The 23,248-nt window shown below is 37.8% G+C and overlaps 1 protein-coding gene across 1 annotated transcript in view; it reads right to left on the bottom strand.

Annotated features, from left to right (window-relative positions):
• Positions 1–23,248, bottom strand: part of PCDH15 (protocadherin related 15) — a 459,942-nt gene that overhangs the window by 269,164 nt on the left and 167,530 nt on the right. The window contains exons 6-9 of the mRNA XM_074830171.1: positions 19,668–19,823; positions 9,202–9,321; positions 3,834–3,944; positions 499–669 (exon numbers count right to left, since the gene is read on the bottom strand). Of these exons, the coding sequence (XP_074686272.1) occupies positions 499–669; positions 3,834–3,944; positions 9,202–9,321; positions 19,668–19,823 (558 nt within the window). The remainder of the gene's footprint in view (positions 1–498; positions 670–3,833; positions 3,945–9,201; positions 9,322–19,667; positions 19,824–23,248) is intronic.

Raw genomic sequence — 23,248 nt, forward strand, 5'->3', positions numbered from 1 at the left:
TGACATACTTAGTACAAGCATCTACATGGGATTAACATACATTGCTCTTTAGTGCCTCTTGATCGAAACACGGTAACAGCCACAAATAATCTTTTCAGGGACTAGTGACTAAAGCTTCCTCTTCCAAAAATCTTTCTGCTAAGGTCTGTAACAATCCTGAATGGCATAACATGTCAAGCCCCTTCTCAAAAGTGCTTCTTCAGGGTATTTCAAGAGCAAAACATGAACAGATCAAGAAAAGCAATTCCACAAATTACCACATTTCAGTGAGACTCAGCCCTTGTAGTGAATGAGCAGTTTGCCATTGTGTCAAAGCTAGAATTTCACCATCCATTCCTACATATATCTTACCTTGTTTTTCTTTTGTTAAGCCCATAAAACATGGCATAAAGCATATGTGACCTTTCTAGCTACAGTTCTCAATTGCGTCCACATAAAAAGAGGACAGTTACTTGCAAAACAAACAAATAAAACTTGCAAAAAGGCAAGAGGACTTACAGGATCAGTCAGTTCTGGCAAGCTCGCTTGGTAGGTGAGAGGTCTACAGTCACGAGTATTATTCACCAAGACACAAGGAAGAAACATTGGTCCCAAATCATCCCCGTCGAGCACGTCTACTGTCAGGGTGGTTGTACTTGTCCTGCGCTCATTAAGATTTTGGGCTCGGTCCTGGGGAGCAAACAAGTTACATTTGGTGAGACTTTCTGAATTCAGAATCTACAAAAAAGTTTATCGTTAAAGCTAAGGGCAAAACATATAAGCACCATAATTATCCAAGTTCTAGGAAACAGCTAATTACAGAAACTTCAGCCTCAGAGCTACAGCCTTAAAGGCTCAGAAATACAATTAAGAGGTAAAAGTTTACCTTTTGAATTAAGAAATATTGAGAGACATCTATCACTCAGAAATACCACAGTTTTAAGAAATTACCTCTCAGGAAAGGTGTGAAATGAAGATGCGTGTCGTGTTAAAGCTATAAAAATGCAGCATATTTGTGTAAAATAAAAAGTCCCTCATGGCTTACTTAAAATCTGAAATACACTCTTATGCTGCCTTGTGTAGCTCTAGCAAATCCTATCTGTAATTAAAAGGACTTTCACTTACAGAAATGGAAAGCATAAGCAGTAACTACTTCTTTAGTAACTGGCAGTGGAGAGACCCTGGACTGTAATGCTCAATCCACCTCTGCACACCACAATTTAAAATTTAGCACCTCCCTTCCCCTACCCTGAAAAAAAAAAACAGCCAGAGGACGGCAATGAGATTGATCCCAGATCTCCAAACTGTACTCCATGTGGAAAGCTGATTTGTTTAGAGAATGAGTTATAGTGATCATGATCTAAAGGTTGAAGAACACTTCTGTCCACAATAAAGCAGCTACAATGCTGCATCTCAAAAAAGTCTCTGTGCCACACGACAGACTCTTTTCAATGTATCACATTTTGGCTTTTTTTTCTTGGGGGAAAAAAAAAAAAAATCTTTGCGTACACAAGACACCATCGAGTATTACAACACCTTTATAGCCACCTTTTTTCTCTCCAGATGGTACAGAATAAAGCTACACTTTCCTGAATTGTGGAAACCACGCAGATTATTTTTATACCCTGAACAATGTACACACTAGCAACAGTTCACCTTTTCTTTCTTTTTTTGTTATCATAGTGAAGAACCAGCCTGACTGTCCAATTTTTTTTTTAACAGTCAAAACCACTTCCATTTTCACAGAGGAACTGTTGTGATGGCTTTTCTTTATAAAAATAAAATCTTGCAGAGGGAATCTGGGCCTAGCCAAGTCTTGTGCTCCTATCCCAGGATAACATTGACAGAAAGAAAAAAAAGCAGTTTTTCTTCTTCAAGTCTTTAATGGTGTTTAATATCATCACCTGTGTAAAGGAATAGGTTATTGCTCTAAATCAGATTGGATACATAATTTTTTACCTATTTTGCAGTCCACTCAGTTCTTGGAACCACTTTACATTTATAGTTACTAAATATGGAAATTTCTGAATTCATCTTTCTTCATAGTCAATGATGAAAACCAATACCAGCTACAAGGAGCAGTCTTCATCATCAACTAAATTTTTTTACATTCCCCCAATATGTGCCTTTGAGTAATACTGGATCAAAGCAGATACAGAGTAATTAATTTCATGTAGTATCTTCAGGATGAAAGACCAATAAACGATCACCACTAATGCAATCAGTGGAATGGAAGCATGATTGCATAGTACATACAATAGAGAGAATTAAATGCAGCCTGCAATAGTTTATACAATGGAGGAAAAAAAAGACAAGAGGTGCATAAGACTAACTCCTAAAAAAGCTGGGCTATAGAGCTTAATAAGAGCCCTTCTTTGAGATCTAGTTTCTCATCTGTGAGCACTCCAAACTTTAGTGAGCTCAGTTTCCATTTGGGTATGTTTGAGAGAAAACACATGGCCTCACAAGACACTTCAGTCATGCAAGCTGCCTTGTTGTGTATAAACATGGTACAGAAGCTCTCAGCAAAGCTCTAGTCCCAGACCTGGTACCACAAAGGTGAGCATTTACTGTGTAAGGACGTATTTTGAAAGGAAGGAACAAATTAAGATGAGATTGCTTTGTAGTACTGCCACTGTGCACCCCAAGCTGTGCCTTCACCAGTTGCCCCTGCAGCGGGACAGGCCTCCCTCATTACACCAGGTGTTTGCACTGCTGCACACCATGCCTTTCCCTTCAAAACCATGACCTGCTCAACCACCCCAGTTACTTTGGCAGGAGAGCAGTGTCTCCTGAAAGTCACACCTCTGACATCAAAGGAAAAGAGCCGTGAATGAGCAGTAGTGATCTGCAGAATAAATTACTGATAAAACCACAAGACAAACCAGTTCTGAGCTTTCCCATATTCCTGTTCAAGAGATCAACAAGTTACATTACCCAGGTAAAATGGCTTGTTCTAACAGCCAGGAAGCATCTTTAGATATACCTCAGTGCAAAAAGCATTGAGAGACCCCGGAGCCTATCTCCTGTTGGGGCAGTGGATATGACAACATAACACAAAAGTGTCATGGCAACATGACACAAAATACGTAAGAAAGTGGATTGTAAAACATATCCACAATTCTGTATCAGAAAGATGACAGGAATATAAATGTGTGAATTCGGGAGCAAGCTATCTAAAGTTGCTTTAGAGCACTCTCATTTTCCCACAAATGAAGTAGTATCACAACAGAGGTAAACAATAGAGGAAAAGTTTTCATTTCAGCTATTATCAGAAGGACAAAAAGGGAAAAAAGCTTTCAAGGCCCTCAAGGGCACCAAAAAACTTCTCTGATGACAGATATATTAAATATAGTTTAAAAATCACTTTTCAGTATGGATTATCCACTGCCAGCCACTCTGTAAAAACCTCTATGTAAGCTTGCAACATGACTTGAAAGAAAAATCACCTCTTTATAGTAAAATGCATTTCAAACCTGAAGGATACAACTAAATTGTATCCATTAAACTCATTTGAGATCAAATTAGCATCGCTAGATTTGTTAGAGAATGAACACTTAGTGACACTAGAATGCACTTTTCTGCATGGGCTGTACTTCAAATTTGCAACTTGTTCCTTGTGCCAAAAATGTGGTCTTGTTACATACAGTGAGCAAGTTTTTTTAACCAGTAAAAATATGTCTAGGCTTTCGACAACCTAGATAAATCTTAAATAAGAAGATCTTCAGGAGAAGAGTATTATCAGACTTGGTATTTCAGTGAGACTTTTCCCTTCCTTAGAAAAATTTAAATCGGCAAACTAAAACCCCACCTAAATCAGTGGCATAAATGGCCCTTAAGAGACCTATACTTACATTTGCTTGAACAATGACAAAATACTGAGTCTTTTCTTCATAATTTAGTCTTTCCCGTAGAACGACTGCTCCGGACAAAGTGAGAGGAATATCAAAGGTCCTGTTGGAAGTCTGCAAAAGTTAAAACAGCACAATAAAACTGAACATGCTTCAAAGTTAAAACACATTTCAGACAGGCCACAACGATAAGATCAGTTGGATGGCATACCAAAGTTACGTTATGCTTTCCAGATTAGAGATTTTGAAGTTTTCTATGTCTTCTCCCCACCCAGTTTACTCCATAAGAACCCCACAATAAATAATCTGTACGTAACAGAATTCTCTCTGATTCTTTGCATATATATTATTATTAATTCCAACCACAAACTGAAGTCTAACTCCCCCACTTCTTGTGGATTTGCCAGGCTGAATTTGCAGTGGTGCATTCCAAAAACCTTTCCCTGTTTGTCAGCTGAGAGGTCAGGTCCTCAGTTTTTACAGTTTGGCTTGCCTTCATCTATTTTTTTCTCACTATTATAGAAAGCATCAAGTATTAGAGATTAAGAAATCCACATCATCATACTTCTCTTTATTCTGGCTTTCATGAGGGCAATGAAGTAGTAAACACCCCGAGAACATCAACGCTACACACTTAGGTGCCCGTTCACAGTTATGCACAAGTTCATACACTAGTGAATTCAGACTTCAGAGTAAATCAGGTGAAATTCAATTTGTCCTGCATATTTGCTTAAACAGATTCAGATTACAAAGCTGTGGCACTGAATGGCAGGAGGTTACTGCTGGGGTGCACACACCTTTAAAGGATTCACTTTGACTAATGACCCATTTGGGAGAAAGATTACGGGCACAGGTTTCTGATGTCACATCCAGTTCCAGTTCTATTATCAAATTAATCAAAAAAAACCCCTTTCCATGCTCCAAACTACCAATGTAGAATATTGTTAACACTTCGGCGTGTTGATCAGGTAACAGCAATACAAGATTTCAAAACCTCTCCACAGAAAACACTGCAGGAGTGCAGAATACTATTCTTCCCTTAGATAACATAACAAGGCCTTTTTCCTCTAGAAGTGGAAACATCTGTTAAAATTGCAGTTTGTTTTTCAGCCAATAAGTTATAATGATTGTTAAATTCACCATGTTGCAAACATTTGTGGTGTGCAGGAAAGCAGGATTGGAAAGTACATCACAGACTCTGCTAAATAACTGGAGACACTGCTTATGTCTGAGTTTGGCACTCATCTTTTTGGATAAAAATTACATAGTTCCCCCTGGAAAAAAAATCAATTATAATATTTATACAGAAGCACAACAGGAGACTAGAACAGACTCAGTGTTGGAGGAAGGAAGAACCAAGTATGGTTCACTGCTTTTGACCCCCCCTCCTTTTCCTTTATCACAAACACACATATACATGCCACTTCTAACTCAGGAGGAGAATTAAACCAGAGACCATTTGTCTCTGGTTTAAAAGGCCAGAACTAAGCTGGAAAAGACCACCCTGCAGCTGAGGATCAGTCAAGGCACTCTCAAAATAACTGCTTTTTCCTTGGCAGATCTAGGCATGAGGATGTGCTTAAGTAGAACTGCACAATCTGAACTGTTAGGAAGGATCAGAACAATTTCAGCAAAAAACTTTGACCGCTTCCCAAACCTCTTGCTCCAACACAGCACAGAAATACAATTGTTCAGTGGTGATTTAAAGCTCAACTTCCAGACATAAGTTTGTGCCACAGCTCCTGAAGGTACCACATCACAATCAACCCTATGATCCCTCTGCAAACTCCATTTATTTCTGCTGCAAACCAAACTGTAATGAAGTTCCGAGGCAATTAGAAGATGCGCACAACAACGTCACATCTCAGTGGCAATTCCATCCAATACTGAAATGAGCCAGTGCATGCTGGAAGTCAGGAATATCAAGACATTCCTTTATCAACTGTTTACTCCAAGAGAACAAATCCTGTTCTCTCACTTCAAAAACAGAGACAACAAAATGCTTTTGTACAACAGTCTTCGTAACTCAGAATAGTTGTTGGCCCATAGTCTTGAATATGGGCCAGCAAATTTAAAATGAGGAAAGACACCAGGATTTACTCCCCAGAGTGCTGGTATGTGAAAAATCAGTATAGCATTATGCATATTCCTTAACTCCAAATAAACCCAAAATGTTTAATTTTGAATCCTTACCAAACACAGTACAACTATCTAGTAAGGAGGGAATCCAGAACTTATTTTGAGGATGCATTTGTCTTAATAACCTTCAGGTATAAATAGAGCCATCAGAGATCTAAAAATTCACCCTGCATTAGGAGACAGAATCTTTTTAGCAAGTTAACTGACTTGATCCTTAGCTTTTAAGGGCTAAGAAAAGTTTTATGGCATTCCTTTACACGACAGCTACAACTCAGCCCTAAGTCAAGTATTTTTTGCATTCGCTTTTCCACCTGGCTTTTATATATCTTCCCAGTTAAACAACAAAATAATTAAGTTGAGTTTCTAGAATAACACCTTGTTTTTGACAATGCCTAAATTAGTCTCCAATGAAACTTATGAGCTATCAGACAGCTTTTTCTAAGGCAGGAGACTGTGTCATTGATGTCAAACACTGTAGGCATCTTCATCACACGATATAGGGGGATCCCAGAAGTAGAAGAGTAGTCATATTTCACACTAAGCTGTACACATCATTTTTGAGCCTGGTATAGTTGTTTCACAGGTTACAGAAGAAAATCCACTTGCAGCAGATATTATGCAGTAACTTTCTGGCAAGTTGGCAGCTGAGATGAAGCAGCTTACAATGATGAGAAGTCGTCTCTGTCAAGCACACGCACAGAACGCATCACTAGGTAAAGCACATAAAGGCTATCTACAGATGAAAGAACCAGATTTATTTGGTCTGGAATATAAAAGTCTTAAGGCAAAGATGCAATAAAGCAACTAAATACTCCAAAGAATTTGTTCCAGCCAGGGAAATCCCTTGTTGTTCTTCACAGTCACTGGGAGAACAAGAAAATTTCACTGAGTAAGAGAGGGAAAGCCATTTTTGGAAATAATTTTTAACTCTTCCTGTGGCAAAACACCAGACCAAACTACTTAGGCATGCTATAATGTCCTTCCATTAGTGGTTAGATGAACCTCTCTGCTGAACTTGAGGCTAATGTGGTTGTGGGAGATGCTTTTAGAATGATTTCCCAGGATGCCTTGGAGCAATATAATGCTATGACTTAATAGCAAATTAAATAGAAAGCAGCTCTTATATTTCACTGTGGTGCAGTGTATTTTAACAGAAATAATATTTTAAGAGGTTTGGATTTTTTAATTTGCTTTCAGTATACCAACATATTCAATGTATGCTAAAATGTTTAATTATTTTAAAATACTTTCAATTTTTTAAAGTTACCTGGAAGAAGTATTTTCTGAAAGAGGTATTTTCTCAGTGCCAACATTTTTCATAGTTTTTATTGAAACAGAATAGATTATTTGAGCTGGTTTTGTTAAGTACTATAAATTAAGGGTAAGAAAAAAAAGAGTGGAGAGAAGAATTCAAAGCTTGGGTTTGGGTTTTTTTGTAATGTGAAACTGCTTGTCCATTCCCTTCACTCCTTCCTGGCTTCTGTTTACTTTTCAAATATTTGTGGTAATAGAATAGCATTTATGTATAACACTTCCTTAATGGAAACAGTTAAAAGATGATGTTAGCATAACATTTTAGTACTTGCTATTTCCATAGAAAACCCTTGCTTTTGTTTATGTAAAGTTCAGGAGAGAAACTCTTCAGTCGCACGTACCACCAGTACAAAGAACAGCTGAGAATGTAACATGATGAACCCACACACTGTGCACTAGTAATTTTATTCATTTAAATAGTCTCACTGAAGTGTCATAACTCGACATCGCTCAAGTCTGCTCAACCAATTTAATCCCTAAGAAACAACTGCAAGTATTTAAAAAATCAAATCAGTCCAAATAGACACAATGTAGAAAGTCAGAAAATTCCCTATCTCCCAGAAACCTAACACCACATTTCCACATTCGTCAAAGAGACATTGCCTCTTTGCTAAACAATGCTCTCCAGAAAAGATTGTGGCTTAACGTTCTGCAAAGTTTTTCAAGAAACCAATCTGTCCTCAAAATACGTATAGCAAGTTAATATTATGCCTCAGTATGTAGCTATGAAAAAAAACAAAAAATCAGCAATTACTCCAGTGGAAAGTAAAAAAAGTAAGGTCTTATATCATTAGTTCACACTCAATTATTCCTTGAAACTGTCAGTATTCTACAAAATTCTACCTCCTAAAAAGTATAAGCACTAAGTGTAGTTTAAACTCTTGTTGACTTCAACAGAAATAGGACTGAAGCCTTTATGAAGCGTACAGCTTAAACGGTGCAAATTGAATCAGAACTTGTGTGCCTACAGTTCTAATTAAACTGAAAATCAGACTGTTGTTTTCCCATAAAACTTTCTGCTCAAATTCCCCTTAAGCAAAAGTAGGGAATTTCAACAAGAGGTTCCTAAGTCTATATACTATATTCCCACCCTCTCTTTAACATCTGTGCCATCTCTGGGATGAACACAAAATCAGGTTAGCCTGCTTAACAAATTATCACACCAGCTGATCCACAGTAACTGTGCCTTTAGCCCATGGCAAAAAATAGCCTGGGTTGTAAAAAAGGATTGCTAAAATTACTTCGAATTTGCTACGAAAATGCATACAGACACTTCACACAAAAACACCCATGTGCAAAACCTTGTTATAATAGAGAAATTCACACAATTAACCCTAAAGATAATTTATTTTAGTACTTCAAGCTTTTTGTCTCTAAAAGCATGTGTTTGCAAAGATAATAGGTAGGGTTCACTAGTGTTTTATTTTAATAATATACAACCCTCTGTTTTTTAAAAAAGTGATCTTTAAATACAAGTGACTCCATGAGAGAAGTCAGAATGTCTCTTTTGAGAGTAACTTAGCCACGCCTATGAATATTTCTTAGCTGTGAATCTATTAGGTATAAATGTATAGGAGTAAATACAACTACCTATCACGGACTGAAAAAGCATGACAAAACCAAAATGAAGTGTGTGAACAACACTAGAGAAGACAGGGTATTATTAATGATTGATACTGAAGTAATTCAGCTGCTAAGAGCATGGCAATGAAAGGGAAGGTAAATTCAGCTGTTTACAGGGCAAGCAAGGCTCACAGACAGAGAGGATATTCTCCATCATGACAGAAAGCATTTCTTTATGAGGTCCAACAACAGCCTCTTTGTTTGCTGTTTCAAGGTGTGTGTGTGTATATACACACACACACACCCCCCCGAAAAAAGAAAAACCCCAAACAAACTAAATGCATTGTGCATTTACCTTGTCATTAGGATTGTACTGGATGACATATTCTATCTGGCCATTCGGACCATCATCAATGTCAATAGCACCATTGTTTCCAGAAAATCCTGTAAAGATGGTTGTTCCAACTGGAGTTAACTGCAAGAACAGAGGAAGACAGATATCCATTAAAATATTAAAGTATACAAGAAACAGTTAAAGAACTGTTTGCAAAGTCTTTTTTTTTTTTGTTTGTTTTTTTTTTTTTTTCCCCCTAGCTCTGGTCTATAATGCAAGGTTGACATTTTCTCGTCCCTTTTGTTTGGCCTGGAACCTCACGTACTAGCAACTACTCAGACACAATGTACTCAGATTCTACTTTACCTGATGCCAAGTGTCACACAGAGACTGAAATCAATTTCTATTTTTATTCCACAGATTGTCTGCATCAGGACAGAGCCCCATTTGTTTTAAAAAAGATGGAGATGAAAAAAAAAAAGTCTTAAAACTTAAAGAATTAATGAAATAAATATAAATAGATTAAAGAAGATAAAAGCTACTTTTTCAGACTCAGGAAGGAAAATAAAGATGAACTGCAAAAGTAAACAGAACTTATTTAACAGTGTCTCCATTGACAATGTGAATAGTACCAGATAAATATTATTACATGTAAACACAGACACCCAGAGAGCTTTATGGCTTTAAACAAACACAAGAATAATGCTGTTTCTCCAATATTTTGTTGGCAGCAATTGAATACCCATAAAATTATATTTTGAAAATGAATACATTTATAATTATCCTAGTGTAGATAAGTAGCACGAAATCAAGACCCATTGAGATCAAGGACAGAAGTCCAACTGACTTCTGGGGAGTCATCATTTCTGAATTTTGTTGATATTCAGAAAACTTCATGAGTAATCAACCCGAAAGAGAAAAACAAATGAACAAACAGTTCTGGACTCAACACAGACATTGCTTCTAGCCATACTTCCTGCTGCTGCTCTCATTACACCTAAATTTTTGGCCCTTAAATTCACAAAGACCCACTGACCTTTCTTTCCTCCAAATTTTATATTAAGTTGTTGCACATCTTTAAACCTATAGGGTCTAAAAAGGTTTGAAATGCTGTAAAAAGGGAAGGTGGAAAAGGACAAAGAGTCATTCAAACATTTATTGCAAATGTGGATGCTATTTCACTTCCATACGGTGTACTTAACACCATAAAGCAAATAATTAACTGCCCGTTTCCTCCTATAGTCATAGTTCCTGGCCTTATTTATAAAGCTGCTCATTACTTTAAGAGTTTAATGGCTGACAAAGTTCTCTGAGAAATATTTTCAGGGCTGAGAATACTGAATCTCTGAAATAAAAAACATCAATTCAAAATCTTCTTAATGATAAAACATGTGGGGCTTAATTTACATTACTTATTCACATTATCTACACTTATGCCATAGTAATTGTGTGGCATGTTTATGTTTTCTACAGACTTGACTTCCTTACTACTGGTATAGGTAGTACAAGTGTCATATGTGGGTGAAGGAAGTTGACTGTTCCCTCATGCCAACTAATTGTGAGATAATTACCTCACAGAGAGTCTTTGCCTTGTACCTCTGGCACAGCAGCAGCCTTTTGAGAATTCAGAAGAGCAATCATGTCTGAAACATGAGCATTGCCTAACAGTACAAAATCAGAGTCAACTGCCATAAACCAAAGAGGATAATTTACTGCTTAATGAGAAAGTGCACGTGTAGGGGAGAAGGGGCTTTCTCATGTTTTTTTTAAGGGGATAGAAGACCAAAGCAACCTGAAAACCAATTTGGAAAATTTACAGAACGGTCTGTAGGTTTTTTCCCCTCACTAAAATGGTGGGGTGCCCTTCGCTGGCCACCAGACACCCACCCAGGTGCCCTCTCACCCTCCCGCCTCAACAGCACAGGGGAGGAAAATGAGATTAACATGCTCGAGGGTTGAGACAGGGAGATCACTTACCAGGCAGAACAGGCTCAACTTGGGGAAAATTAATTTAACATACTGTCAATTAAAAATACATTTTGATGGTGGCAAACGAAGACAAAACAGCACCTTCCCCTATGCCACCCCTTTTCCCGAGGCTCAGCTTCATGCCTTCAGTCCAACTCCTCTCCTCCTCACAATTGTTCCCTCACTCCTCGCTGCCACCCAGCACTTTCCCCTTTCTTAAACCCGTTTCCCTGAGGCACCGGGCTGTGCCCTGCGTTGGGGCCCTCAGAACCAGCCATGCCCAGCCCAGGGCAGCCCCAGCCTCTCCTCATAGACACTCTTCAGCCCCGACTTGGGCACAGACACCCAGTACAACACTAAATAAAATAGTTTAACCGATTTATCATTGGTTAAAATGATACAGTTTCATTAGTGGGAAGAGCCGGGCCCCGCACTGGCTTGCCAGGGGTTGGCACGTGATGGAAATCTCCCATGCTTCTGCTGTCAAAATTGAAAAAAAGGCACAGTGCTCCCAGATGAAGCAGAGAGGAGCAGCTCTGAAGACACCACATGCGTGGCAGGCTGGAAAGCGGGGCGGGGAGCACGTTGTCAAACGCCACGCTCGTTGCCTACATGTTTCCCAGCGCTTGCCGCAAAGGAGTGCTCCCCACTCAACTCCCACGTGCTCTCAGGAGGCGGAGAACTAACAGCTGGAAATCAAATGACAGATTTCTTTTCAAAAAAATCCTGGCAGATCAGAACAGCCCAAGAGTAGAGAGATACCCAAGGAGGTGTTTGCACTGTTCCTGCTAGCTGGATGCTGTAACGCCATGTCCTGAGAAGGGAGAGGGCAGAGCTCCGGCACAATGTCCCAGCCAACGAGACTTCTGCTGCTGCCAAGAGGCTGAGGAAGGGCTGGACCTGCACACGTGCTCGAAGCTGAAGGATGCCAAGAGCTGTGTTGCTTTTCAGAAGCACGTGAACACTTGGTTTCCATCAAATTCAGCCAGCAGCAATGCTTGGCAACAGTTATTTGCTCTGTTTCATTGAGAGAAGCTGTATTGGGGTCCTGACAGGGTGCAGGTAAATGATGACTAACATAAAAAAGCTCCAGCACTGTAAAGCACATCATTAAGTGATAACGAAGGAGACAGTTGTAAAAATGAAACAGCAGTAAACTCCAGAATTACAATTGCATGCTCTTACAGTAAAAAGACAAAAGCTAAAGTCTTAGATTTAGTGTATTTCATCCAAAATAACTGACTGCAGCCATGCAGACCATAAACCTAACATGCAGGTTGCTATTTTATCTGCATTTTCTTTTATGTGATACAAACGATATTAACAAGGACACTGAAAAAAAGCCCTATGCCACTCCCTCTTTCTGAAAGTTAGGAAAAAATGAAGTCATTTCATTCAACTTTCCAGCCTACCCAAGATCTCACATTAGAGATTCCTGCAGCCTTTGGAAAAATTCACATGGGCCATTAACTAAATGTCTCAAACTCCACTTCCAATCATTTGAGAGGCACTCAGCATTCACAGCTACACAATATTTTTATACTGAGATCTCAACGTTGTGATGATTTACCATTAGCCAGGAATATCACTTTTACCCACAATTTGTGAGGGCTTTCTGACAGACTGCTGTCACCATTTGCTTTATTGTTGGAACAATAAGGAGAAACTCAGTTCACCTTATAAAACATGAGTCTATATATAGTACTATATATATGTAATGTATATATACTGTTCTTTAGTGACATGAATAATCCCACAGTTCTTGTTTAAATAAGGATTACTTATTATATGAACAGACCAGAGGAACTCCATTCCTTGGAAGACAGACAGGTAACATGTGGATGAGAGGTATGTTTTTCTAGTGCATATTATGGACGTATACAAACCACGTATCCAAAAGCTAAAAGAGCAGGCTGAAGGCCTGGGTTTGATCTCACACAGACATAAAATGGGCATGTCATTTGAATACATGCCTGTGCAAGCAGAACTGTTTAATCAGATTTTGGCATTGGCAAAAAGCAGAACATCAAGATGATTTTGTATTATATACTATATAATATACATAATTTCTCAAAGCAGTGATCAAATTCATTCTTTAGTGGATGCACAGAATCTCTCCAGGCAGTAAAGACTTATCTACAGCTCAAACCACCCTACACTGTTGCTATGTCAACCTGTAGCAGAGAGGTTCTGCACAGCACCCTTTTTCCCACAGTTTCCAACTCAGTTCGTTCTCTGAAAAATCTTCCACCACCAAGTCTTCTGGGAAACGGGGGAGCTGGAAATGTGTCTGTGGAAGGGTTCCCAGCTCCTTTGCTTTGCTACCTTTCAGAAGGACCCAAAAATGGCTCCAGAAAATGTTGCTTCAACTATCTCTACAGCCCCACTTGTCTCCTTCCCAGTAGACATGCCTATTTCAGCAAACACCTTGGAGAGGAATTTTGTTTCTTCATATTAAACTTCAGTATCTCCCACAGAAAAAGACTGAAGTTATGTAGTAAACTGTCTGACCATGCTGAGTGTCTTACCTCATGCAAGATAAAAATGTGAGGAATTGTAAAGAAAATATATGAGTGCTAGTGACCATCTGAGGATAATAATCTCTGTGGGAATTCAGTGTGGTGAAAAAGAACCACAATGACAAGAAACAAGATTTCAAAAGAATGCAATTAAACAAATAGAGGGGAAATGCACACAATAAATCTTATTCTTCCACAGTCAACAGCTGTAATGCTTAAAAATTTCCTTCAACATGATTTATGTCTATTAGAAGTCTAGATGCAGACAGGAATATTCAACACTTCCATAAAACATTTTGAAAATAAATTTTCCTATTATTGCCTATTTACAAAGTTAAAAATGAATAATTTTTCACAGTAGCCCCGAACAGCAGAGCGAAGTAAGATTTACAGTTAATCATTCTGAGCTAATACTCTTTTGATGATGTCTACCTGCAGAGATTAATTATTTCAATACCACAAGGAAAGAGGTATGAATAATTACACCAGAAGAAATGAAAATTCAGCACAAGTTATAATTCTCAACAGCCCAAAGACAAATTTTTAAGATGACTGAAGTTCGAGAAACACACTCATTTTACAAAGGATTCCCATCTCTGCCAACTTAAGGGGGGAAAAAAACCCCAAACCAAAAACCAAATCAACTCTAAAAATTTTGGTTTACAAGTAGCTATAAGGTTATGTACGCTTAATAAAGTAATACTGTTTTCAAAGAGTATTCTAGTAACTCCACCATTTCCAAACAAAACCTGTTATTAAATGCTCCTGAGTTTACCAACACCTCTGTGGGACTCAGGCAAGGCTCATGTGAAAAACTAATACAAAAAAAGTCAGCCTTATAAAACCCAGGCAATGCAGAATTTAAGTTGATAAAATTTGTTGAGATAAATTGTGTTTAACACAAAACACAGACAACCACAGCTGTGCCTCAGCAGTACAAGATTTTAGTTTCTAGTCCCTGTATTAAGTTACATGCATTTAAAACCCTTGTGGCAATACTATAGTTTGCCTATAGGGCACCGATTTGTGTAAATCTGCATTTCAAATCGACTACAGAACTTTTGCTTTAATATACTGCAGTAACTCGTATTTTTAAGTCACTAATAATGTGTGGTCAAATTTAGCTCCAGGTTAATGTAATTTTGTCAGGATATTTTCCTACGTGAGTAATAATGTGACATTTTCATATAAATAAAAACATAACACACAAAGCAAAGGAAACGACCCTGCAGAGTATTTCAACCTTAACGCATTTTTACTTTTGTGAGGAGATTCATAATGCTGTGAACAGCAGCTGGATTTGCTTTCGGCTGAGACACTCACATTCTTTGTCTTGAAAAAGCATTAGAAAGGGAAAAGGGAAACTTGCTCCTAAATGGTGGCACCCCTGTGCAGGGCTTCTGCACTTGTGCTGCTCTAAGCTCTGGGTGACACCAGAGCCTGCTATGGACTAAGACAGTGGTGCCAGCATCACAAGTACAGATGCCCAAGCAGCAAGGGGGAAGGAGAGGGAAAAGGATGAAAATAGAGACAAATCCCCCAAACAGCACACTCTTTACAGGGCAGTGGCATTTGTGACATGAAGGAAAAGAGCCAGTACCTGTCTGCAGCACACCACGCATGGTAGCAGCAGCCCAAGAGTGCTGATAGGCTTAGTTACTTCGGATGTCGGAACAGCACTACTTAGGAGTTGTCTGAATTATGTCCCAAATCTGTTTCATAACCCAAACAATTATAAGAAGTCAAAAGTTGAATTGCACCCTCAGTTTCTTGACTATAGCTTATACAGAAAATGCCAGTTAATTTTAAGCAGATGGCTATTTTGTGTCTGCATTAGCCCCCTGCTATGACTACTGAGGATCAGAGAGAGTGGAGACTATTTATACAAATATACACAAGTGTTCACATAAATATATGTGTTCACACATACAGATGTAGCAGATGTAGGGTGTTTCCTTTGCTTGCCTGTCCCCCCCCACCCTCCCCCGAAAAAGCAGCATGGTGGGGTTTTCCTATTAACTAACTCTAATTAGCTACTTCATTTGTAAATGCTCAGATAATAACACTTTGCTTAAAAAGCACAGAGTTCTTTTAGGCAAACAGACATTCTACTTTATACTTTAAAATAATAAACTTTAAAACCAATTTTAACTGTAACTTAATATGAATACCAGCACTGCCACTCAAAGCTAAGCCACCAAGTCAAACAAACATTACAGGCTCCATCAACACAGAATCACAGAATCATCTAGGTTGGAAAGGACCTTGAAGATCATCTAGTCCAACCGTTAACCCAGCACTGACAGATCCCAACTACACCAGATCCCTAAGTGCTATGTCAACCCGCCTCTTGAACCCCTCCAGGGATGGGGACTCCACCACCTCCCTGGGCAGCCCATTCCAACGCCCAACAACCCGTTCTATAAAGAAATACTTCCTAATACCTAGTCTAAACCTTCCCTGGCACAACTTGAGGCCATTCCCTCTTGTCCTATCACTTATTACTTGGTTAAAGAGACTCATCCCCAGCTCTCTGCAACCTCCTTTCAGGTAGTTGTAGAGGGCGATGAGGTCTCCCCTCAGCCTCCTCTTCTCCTAACATACACTAACAAGTACAAGAACAATCATACTGCAACTACATGTGAGAAGGCCATACTTTTAATAGAATAATTAAGATCTTCCTGACAAAAGTATTTCCTCAATAAATATATAAAAAAAAATTTTATACTTAGATGCAAAAAAGTTTGGTACAGATTAGTCAATATTTCTTATAGTAAGAATTCTAATATATACATGTTCACAAGCAACTGGAAAGGAAAAAATTGGTCAAGAGTTATGACATACACCGCCTTTGGTCTAATATATTTTGCAGCTGCAAGTGACTGGAGCTTGGGTGAGCTCTCCAGGACAGCACCACTTCATGTTTCTCAATCCTTACGCTCTTCCTTGAGCATCCGCAAGGGCGGATGACAGAGAAAGTACACTGGGATTAGGGGAGCTTTGGGTCTAACTTAGCATGGAAATCCTCCTTTTCTAACCAATGAAGTATAACATTTGACATACGTTTTGGTATAAACCAAGACACTACCCTACCAAATCCATCTCATTCTAAGCCTTCTGGAAAAATACGGACTTAATTTTAAACCATGTCTTTTTATGTGCAAATGGAAAAAGACACACGTGAAACTAGGATTTATGTTGGTATTACAATTACCCACAGCTTCTTTTACAAGTTAATTGTAGTATGTTGTCAAATATAAGAAGTATTTGACATAAAAAACATCCTATTCCTCCAAAATATAATTTTACCCCTTTAACATTTCTGAAACTTAAAAACTACCTAATAAAGTAAAATCTAGCTACAGTTGTTTGTCTTGTATTACAGATGCCAGTAATTATATAATAGTTTTGACTGCTTGGGAAAATCTTAGCCTTAGACTTTATTCCCTAAAAAACATTTTGGGGTAATTACAAGGCTGAGACACATTTGCCCAGCATTTCCTTATGGTAGAAGCGTACAGGAAAAGCATGATGCTTTTGGGAGACATTACACCTACAAAGCACACACACTGTCAAGCTGGTTAGCACGGGGGTTGTAAATCCAACACTTGCAGATGAATTAAATACTATGTGTGGAAAGTCCAGCTAATGTTTTGTGCAAGCACCAGTGACAGTAGTATGGTTATAAAGCCATGGTGTGTGTTCTTCATCCCACGTAGGACAGCTAGAGAGAGGCATGGCAGCTGAGAGGAGAAACTGCCAAGTGCAACCCTGGAAAGCACCTCAACAAGTCAGTCCTCAAATTGACACAGATGAAATTTCCTAGCTAGAAAAAATAGGAGATCTTTGCAATGCTCACATGTATGGTAACTGTAAATAATAAAGTCTACTTGTCCTTTGATTTGCTTTATGTTACTTATGGAAGAGAAATTTCTGTACTTAAAAGTTTACAAGCAAACAAAACAGAAGACCAGAGGCAATCAAAAAATAACCACAAACCCCTTATTCCAGTGCATTCCTGTAATTATATTCACTAGAGGCAGTGCCAATTACTAGCAAAATAAACTATCATTAAAAAAAAAAAAAAAGGTAATCACTCACTAAAACCTTTGAGAAAGTCTCAGATGCTTTGTGACCTTTTTTTGGTTAATTAATGAGAGCATTAACCCACTGGGTACTGCTGAAGGGCACATTGGTGCCATGTCAGAAGCTATAAGCACAACAGTGATAAAATGAAACAAAGCAGCTAATTAATTCAGGACTGCAACTGGTGGAAAGAGCAACATTGTATTTTGCCCAATAATAATGCAAATAAATGATTGCACATATATGGAACATTCCTAAATCTCTGAATATAAATAATTTTAAATGGTGCATTTTTCACTCAGTCTTTTGGACTTCTAATTGTGGAAGATCCTTGCTTCCTTAGTGTTACAGCACTGACATACTATCCACCTTCAGTTTTACTGCAAAAATTATGTGGGTTTTGGAAGTGATCTGGGACCTGCATTGCAGCCTCTACAGGCACTTCTGACTAATGTTTACGTTGCCTTTACTCAAGACCAGAAGCACTTCTGCAACAGGTCTGCAAAAACACATAAATTACAATTACCATATAAAGACCAACTTGAAAACAATTTAAAAGCATAAGGAGGACTTTGCCGGTATCCTACAGACGGTATTTTGTGACCTCCAAACTCTGGTGGTAAGAAACGTTGGCAGAAGGATTGCTAAAAAATTGTCTGAAGGGAAACAACCTCAATTTAAAAGGTGTCACCAGTCAGGATGACCACTAAATTTGAAAAACCTGTCTATCCTTATCTCAACTTGAGGTCTCTATTCAAAAATAAAGTGTGGGGTTTGGGGTTTTTCCTCCATACTTATGGCTTAATTAGGCCTAAACTCATCAACCAACTCTCCTACTCCTTTCTGGGGACCTATAAGGTGTCCTGCCCATCACTATGTGCTTGGTCACTTAGAGCAAGGTAGTGATCATAACAATATGCAGGCACATTCAGAAGCTGAATCTCCCAAACACACAAAACCATTTAAGTTTTTTTTTGAAACAGCAAATCAATTCTACTAAAATCAAACAACATGAAAGCAGTCGCATGCTTTCACAGAAAAAATCCACCCAAACTGCAGCAGGGACACAAGGCACATGACATATGTAACAGCTTTATTTTCTTAAATGTAACTGTAATGCTTTCAACCTTTCTGTGCAGAACAGTGACCCATCTTTTCATTCTCCTCTTAGTTTCTGGACATTTCCATTTCCACATGTAAGTTCCCACTTACACTTCTTATTACTAAAGCCCCAGGATACTCACTTACTGAAAACACATAACCTTTGTACTGGTTATTAGCAGGTTATTCAATCCCTAATAGAATAAAAAACTTAACTGTAAAGTGAAATGAAGCTGTACCAGCTCAAGAAAGAATTTTTTTTTCCTTCAAATAATATGGAGAAGTCCAATCCACACAAAACAAAAGAATTTCATTCACAGACATCATTTGATAAAGAGAAACAGCAATAAACCAAAACTGCACTTTGCCAAGCTTCAATGTTGTTAATAAAACCTTTTGAACTATTTGCTTTACGTTTGTTTCTCATAAATACCTTTGTTTTACTTCCAGGTTTGTTGATGTAACTGCATAAGGCAGTAAAACATTTTGTCAATTTAGCAGAAACCAATGCTTCACTCATCGAGGCATAGCTTCAGATTCCAGTGTCTTCTGCACTATTACAAGCATCCTGATGAAAAGTGTGCTTGTCTTTGTATTCATTAAGAAAAAGGAAGAACAGCTTACATGCTAAAAGCTGAGGTAGACTGTCTGTGCTGTGTTTTTCTGTCATGACACAAATGAAAGGGATTTTAAAACAACTGAATTTTTACCAGGTTTTCAAATGAGAAGTGGAAGAGCTGAAAGCTGGCATTTAGCAATGACACCACACAAAAGAGAAAGAGAAAAAAAAAAAAAAAAAAAGTGGGTTCTGACCTCATTTACCGCCACATAGTATCGCTCCTGCTGGAACTGAGGCGAGTTATCGTTCCTGTCTCTCACCACAATCCGTACTTCGTGGTTGATAATGGTGCCAACCTTCTTGTTAACACACTGGACTTGCACCACAATGGACTGAATGGACATCGGCGGCTGTAAGTGAAAATACATTTTTATAAAAAATAGTCAAAATCTGAACTGACAGTTAAATTTTCTACTGATGTTAATATCGCTTATGTTCACTTATAGCCCATCAATCTGCCTCCGTTATGTTTAATGCTCTATATCTGAATTAAAAAGCTTCTCTGAGAGCGTCCTGACTACAACCCGTGCTGGCAAGATTTTAAGTAGACCAACGTGTCTCAAAGCTGTTTTTTGCAGACTGAGCTTTGTCAGCTGTATGTGCTAGCACAGAAATAAAAATCCTCAGCACGATTAGCCCTTCACACTTCCCTTGAGAACAGCAATGAAAAAAAAAGCACATCTTTTGAACATCTTGTGATTATTGAAAGATACCTAGAAAATGTCACACATTTTAACCTTTGGTTTATTAATACTGGAATTGAAAGGTCAAGTCAGAAATAAATTCAATATGTTACCACTTACATTTACTGAGTAATTTAGAAACAACTTGGTCACCTTTAAGTGTAGACAATCCAAAGTCCTGTTGTTTTTACTCCAGTGAATATCACAATAGTCAAATAAAAATAACTCTCAGACTTGATGAATGGGTAAAGAAATTTAAACTGGAAAGGCTACTACTACTTACCTGAGTTAATAAAACAATTCTAAGAAGAATAAAGGAAAAGGCACCTTTGGTTGAAAAGGAAATTCAAAGAGACTGCTATGGAAATACAGCATTCCAGCATGACTTCTATTCACAATGTTCCCACCACAGCAAGTGCCAATTTACATATTGGAAGCAACAGTCTGGCATGTAAAATATTGACAGCAAGTCCGTTTTGATTTTGTATCTAACACTCAGCAGAGAGTGAGAAAGCATGGGAAGGGACAAAATGAAAAAATTCTGTATTTATTAACCTCAAATTCTTCAAGAAAATAAACAACTCAAAAATGTAATTTAAAGATGCCTATGCCATACTATTCTGTACAGTGAATGCAAACAGGTTTTTGTACTGAGATTCAGATACTTACAATTACAGCATAATTATGTATCTATGCAATTATGCCTTCACTCATTTCTAAATGCTACAATTTCTTTGATTGATTGATTGATTGATTTTTTTCCTGTTTTGCTATAATGGATTTTAGAAACACATGGCTTTTTTTACCCTTCAGAGTTCAGCACTAATCAGTTTTTTCAAAAAAAGCCCCAACTTGTTTCAGCAGACTTGGGAAAAGAAGGGGGCTTTATGGTGGTGTTGAGATCTGATGTGAAATAGCTGTTCTTCCCTACACATTCACCCTCAACTTTCTCTGCGATGAAGTACAGCATGAGATTTTAACTAGAAGTCCATTCTCTTTGCTGTAAAAATCTGCAGCCAGCTATGGTATGGTTCTACTTTTATCAGTAAAACTTCTAACCCAGTTAGGAACATACGAAATATCACCGGTAATTTAAATGAAGCCTCTAATATTATAATCTCCATTTATTTTTCAAGCTGGTGTTCTTTTCAAAAGATCCAAGAATTTTTAGGCCACCTTTAATAAACTTCAAACTCTATACTGAATTTATCTAGATTTATTAGCAATGCCCAAGAAAAACATAATGAGTTGTACCGATAGATATATTCGATACATGATGTTCTGGATTTGGTCCTTCTCACAAGAACATGGAAAAAAAATAGTTTGTTGCCTTTGATAAAATACGAAAGAGTACAGGACCAACGCTACTTTCACATACATACAATGTCTGCTGGGTCAGTGCTTAGTTTTAAAACCAGGTCTTTAAACAAACACTTGTCAATCTAGGCATTTATAGACAATAAATGTAAACACATAATGGCACAATGTAATAAATTGTTTATGATACCAGGGACAAATTATCCCCACACCTTCTAGCAGTTCCTTTTACTTTCAGTTCGGATTTATCACTATTCATCCTTCCTAAGTACTTAAAGTTTTGGAAGAAAAGTCTGGAATTTTCTTTTTATCTGATTTTGTTTGGAAAACATACTGTCATTCTTAGTAAAATCAATCAATGAAATCTAACAAGATTTTCTTTCAAGAAAAGCAATAAAAAAAGAACAGGATCAGGCTAAGTGAATCAGCAGGGAGTTGACAAGTGGGGACATCAGAGAGAAAAATGGAAAGAGTATCCAAATATATTGAATGCATTCGTATATGCACCATTTGTAAACCAGAGACTACAATTTTGCTCTGTAATAAAAAATTGAATTTTAAGGTTCAACTTAATAAAACCACAAATTTTATTGGTACTAGTAAGTTTCACACAGTTTTAACTTGAAAGATGAGAAAAATAGTTTACTTTTTTTGGTAAGAAAAAAAAAGAACCACACACACTCTTGAACGATTTTGCATTTTTGGGGTTAGTATAGCTCTGGTTCTGAAGGCTGGAAACAGCCTTTAGATAAGAGCCATATTAGTCAAGTAAGTCTTTCATTTTCTTTGGCTTGTGACTTACATTGAGAACACAGAAAACAGCTACAGTGGGGCTCACACCCAAAATCTCAATTACCTTAAGTCTCGGATTTTCTTTTCTGATCCTAGTAAACTTAAATAAACACAAATGAGTAATTTTACCCAACACTACAGTACTAGGGATAGTGTTACATTTTATAGTAAAAAATGAGGAAATGACCCCTTAAATACCAATGTAAACACACCAATATTATTTATATGTAATTAAGAAAATGTACACCCTCCATTTGTTTCCTTGTGACTTGAGTCTATTTCTTACAAAGAACATCACTGTAAAGTGTTCATATATACTCATAGTAATGTGCAGTACTTGTGAGATTAGTTAGACTGTTACTAATTAGAAATCAAATAATTTGACAAGGTTGTTTTGGTAAAGCACCTAGTTAGATTCAGGTAAAGAGGCTCAGATGAATGAAACTATAGAGGAAAAAGCGTCAGTAAAAGAGGCAGTATTGATCTAACAAGAATTAGTTTTGTTTCCTAATGCCATATGGATGTGCAGACTTGCGTGGGATGATGAAGAACTGACCCTACATTTCTTAAGGTTCTTAAGCCTCACCTCTCACTAAGGGCTCTTCTTTTTGCTCTCACTTAAAAAGAAAACTGAGAAGCCAAACATTCCATCGCTGCCTGTCTCCTCAAAGGCAGCCAGCTGTCTGGCACTTGAGGACATGGGAACTCTTTGCTGATGCACCAAGAAGTCTTTTGCCACCACGGCCATTCTGCCATGCTTTGTGCCGCACGCCTTTGCTTCACGTATGAAAAGTTTGTGAATTAAAACTAAATTAAGAACAGCTGAATTCAATTAGCTCTTTTAAACTAGAAATGGAAATGAAGATAAATTTGCATGTTGTTTCTGGTACTTATGAATATATCTCAAAACACATGGAGAAGACAAATTAATCAACCAAGCTGATACAAAACAAACTTTCATACTCTCCAAGGAGAACTCCTGA

This window comes from Strix aluco, chromosome 7 (assembly GCF_031877795.1).
Source record: "Strix aluco isolate bStrAlu1 chromosome 7, bStrAlu1.hap1, whole genome shotgun sequence".
Taxonomy (NCBI): domain Eukaryota; kingdom Metazoa; phylum Chordata; class Aves; order Strigiformes; family Strigidae; genus Strix; species Strix aluco.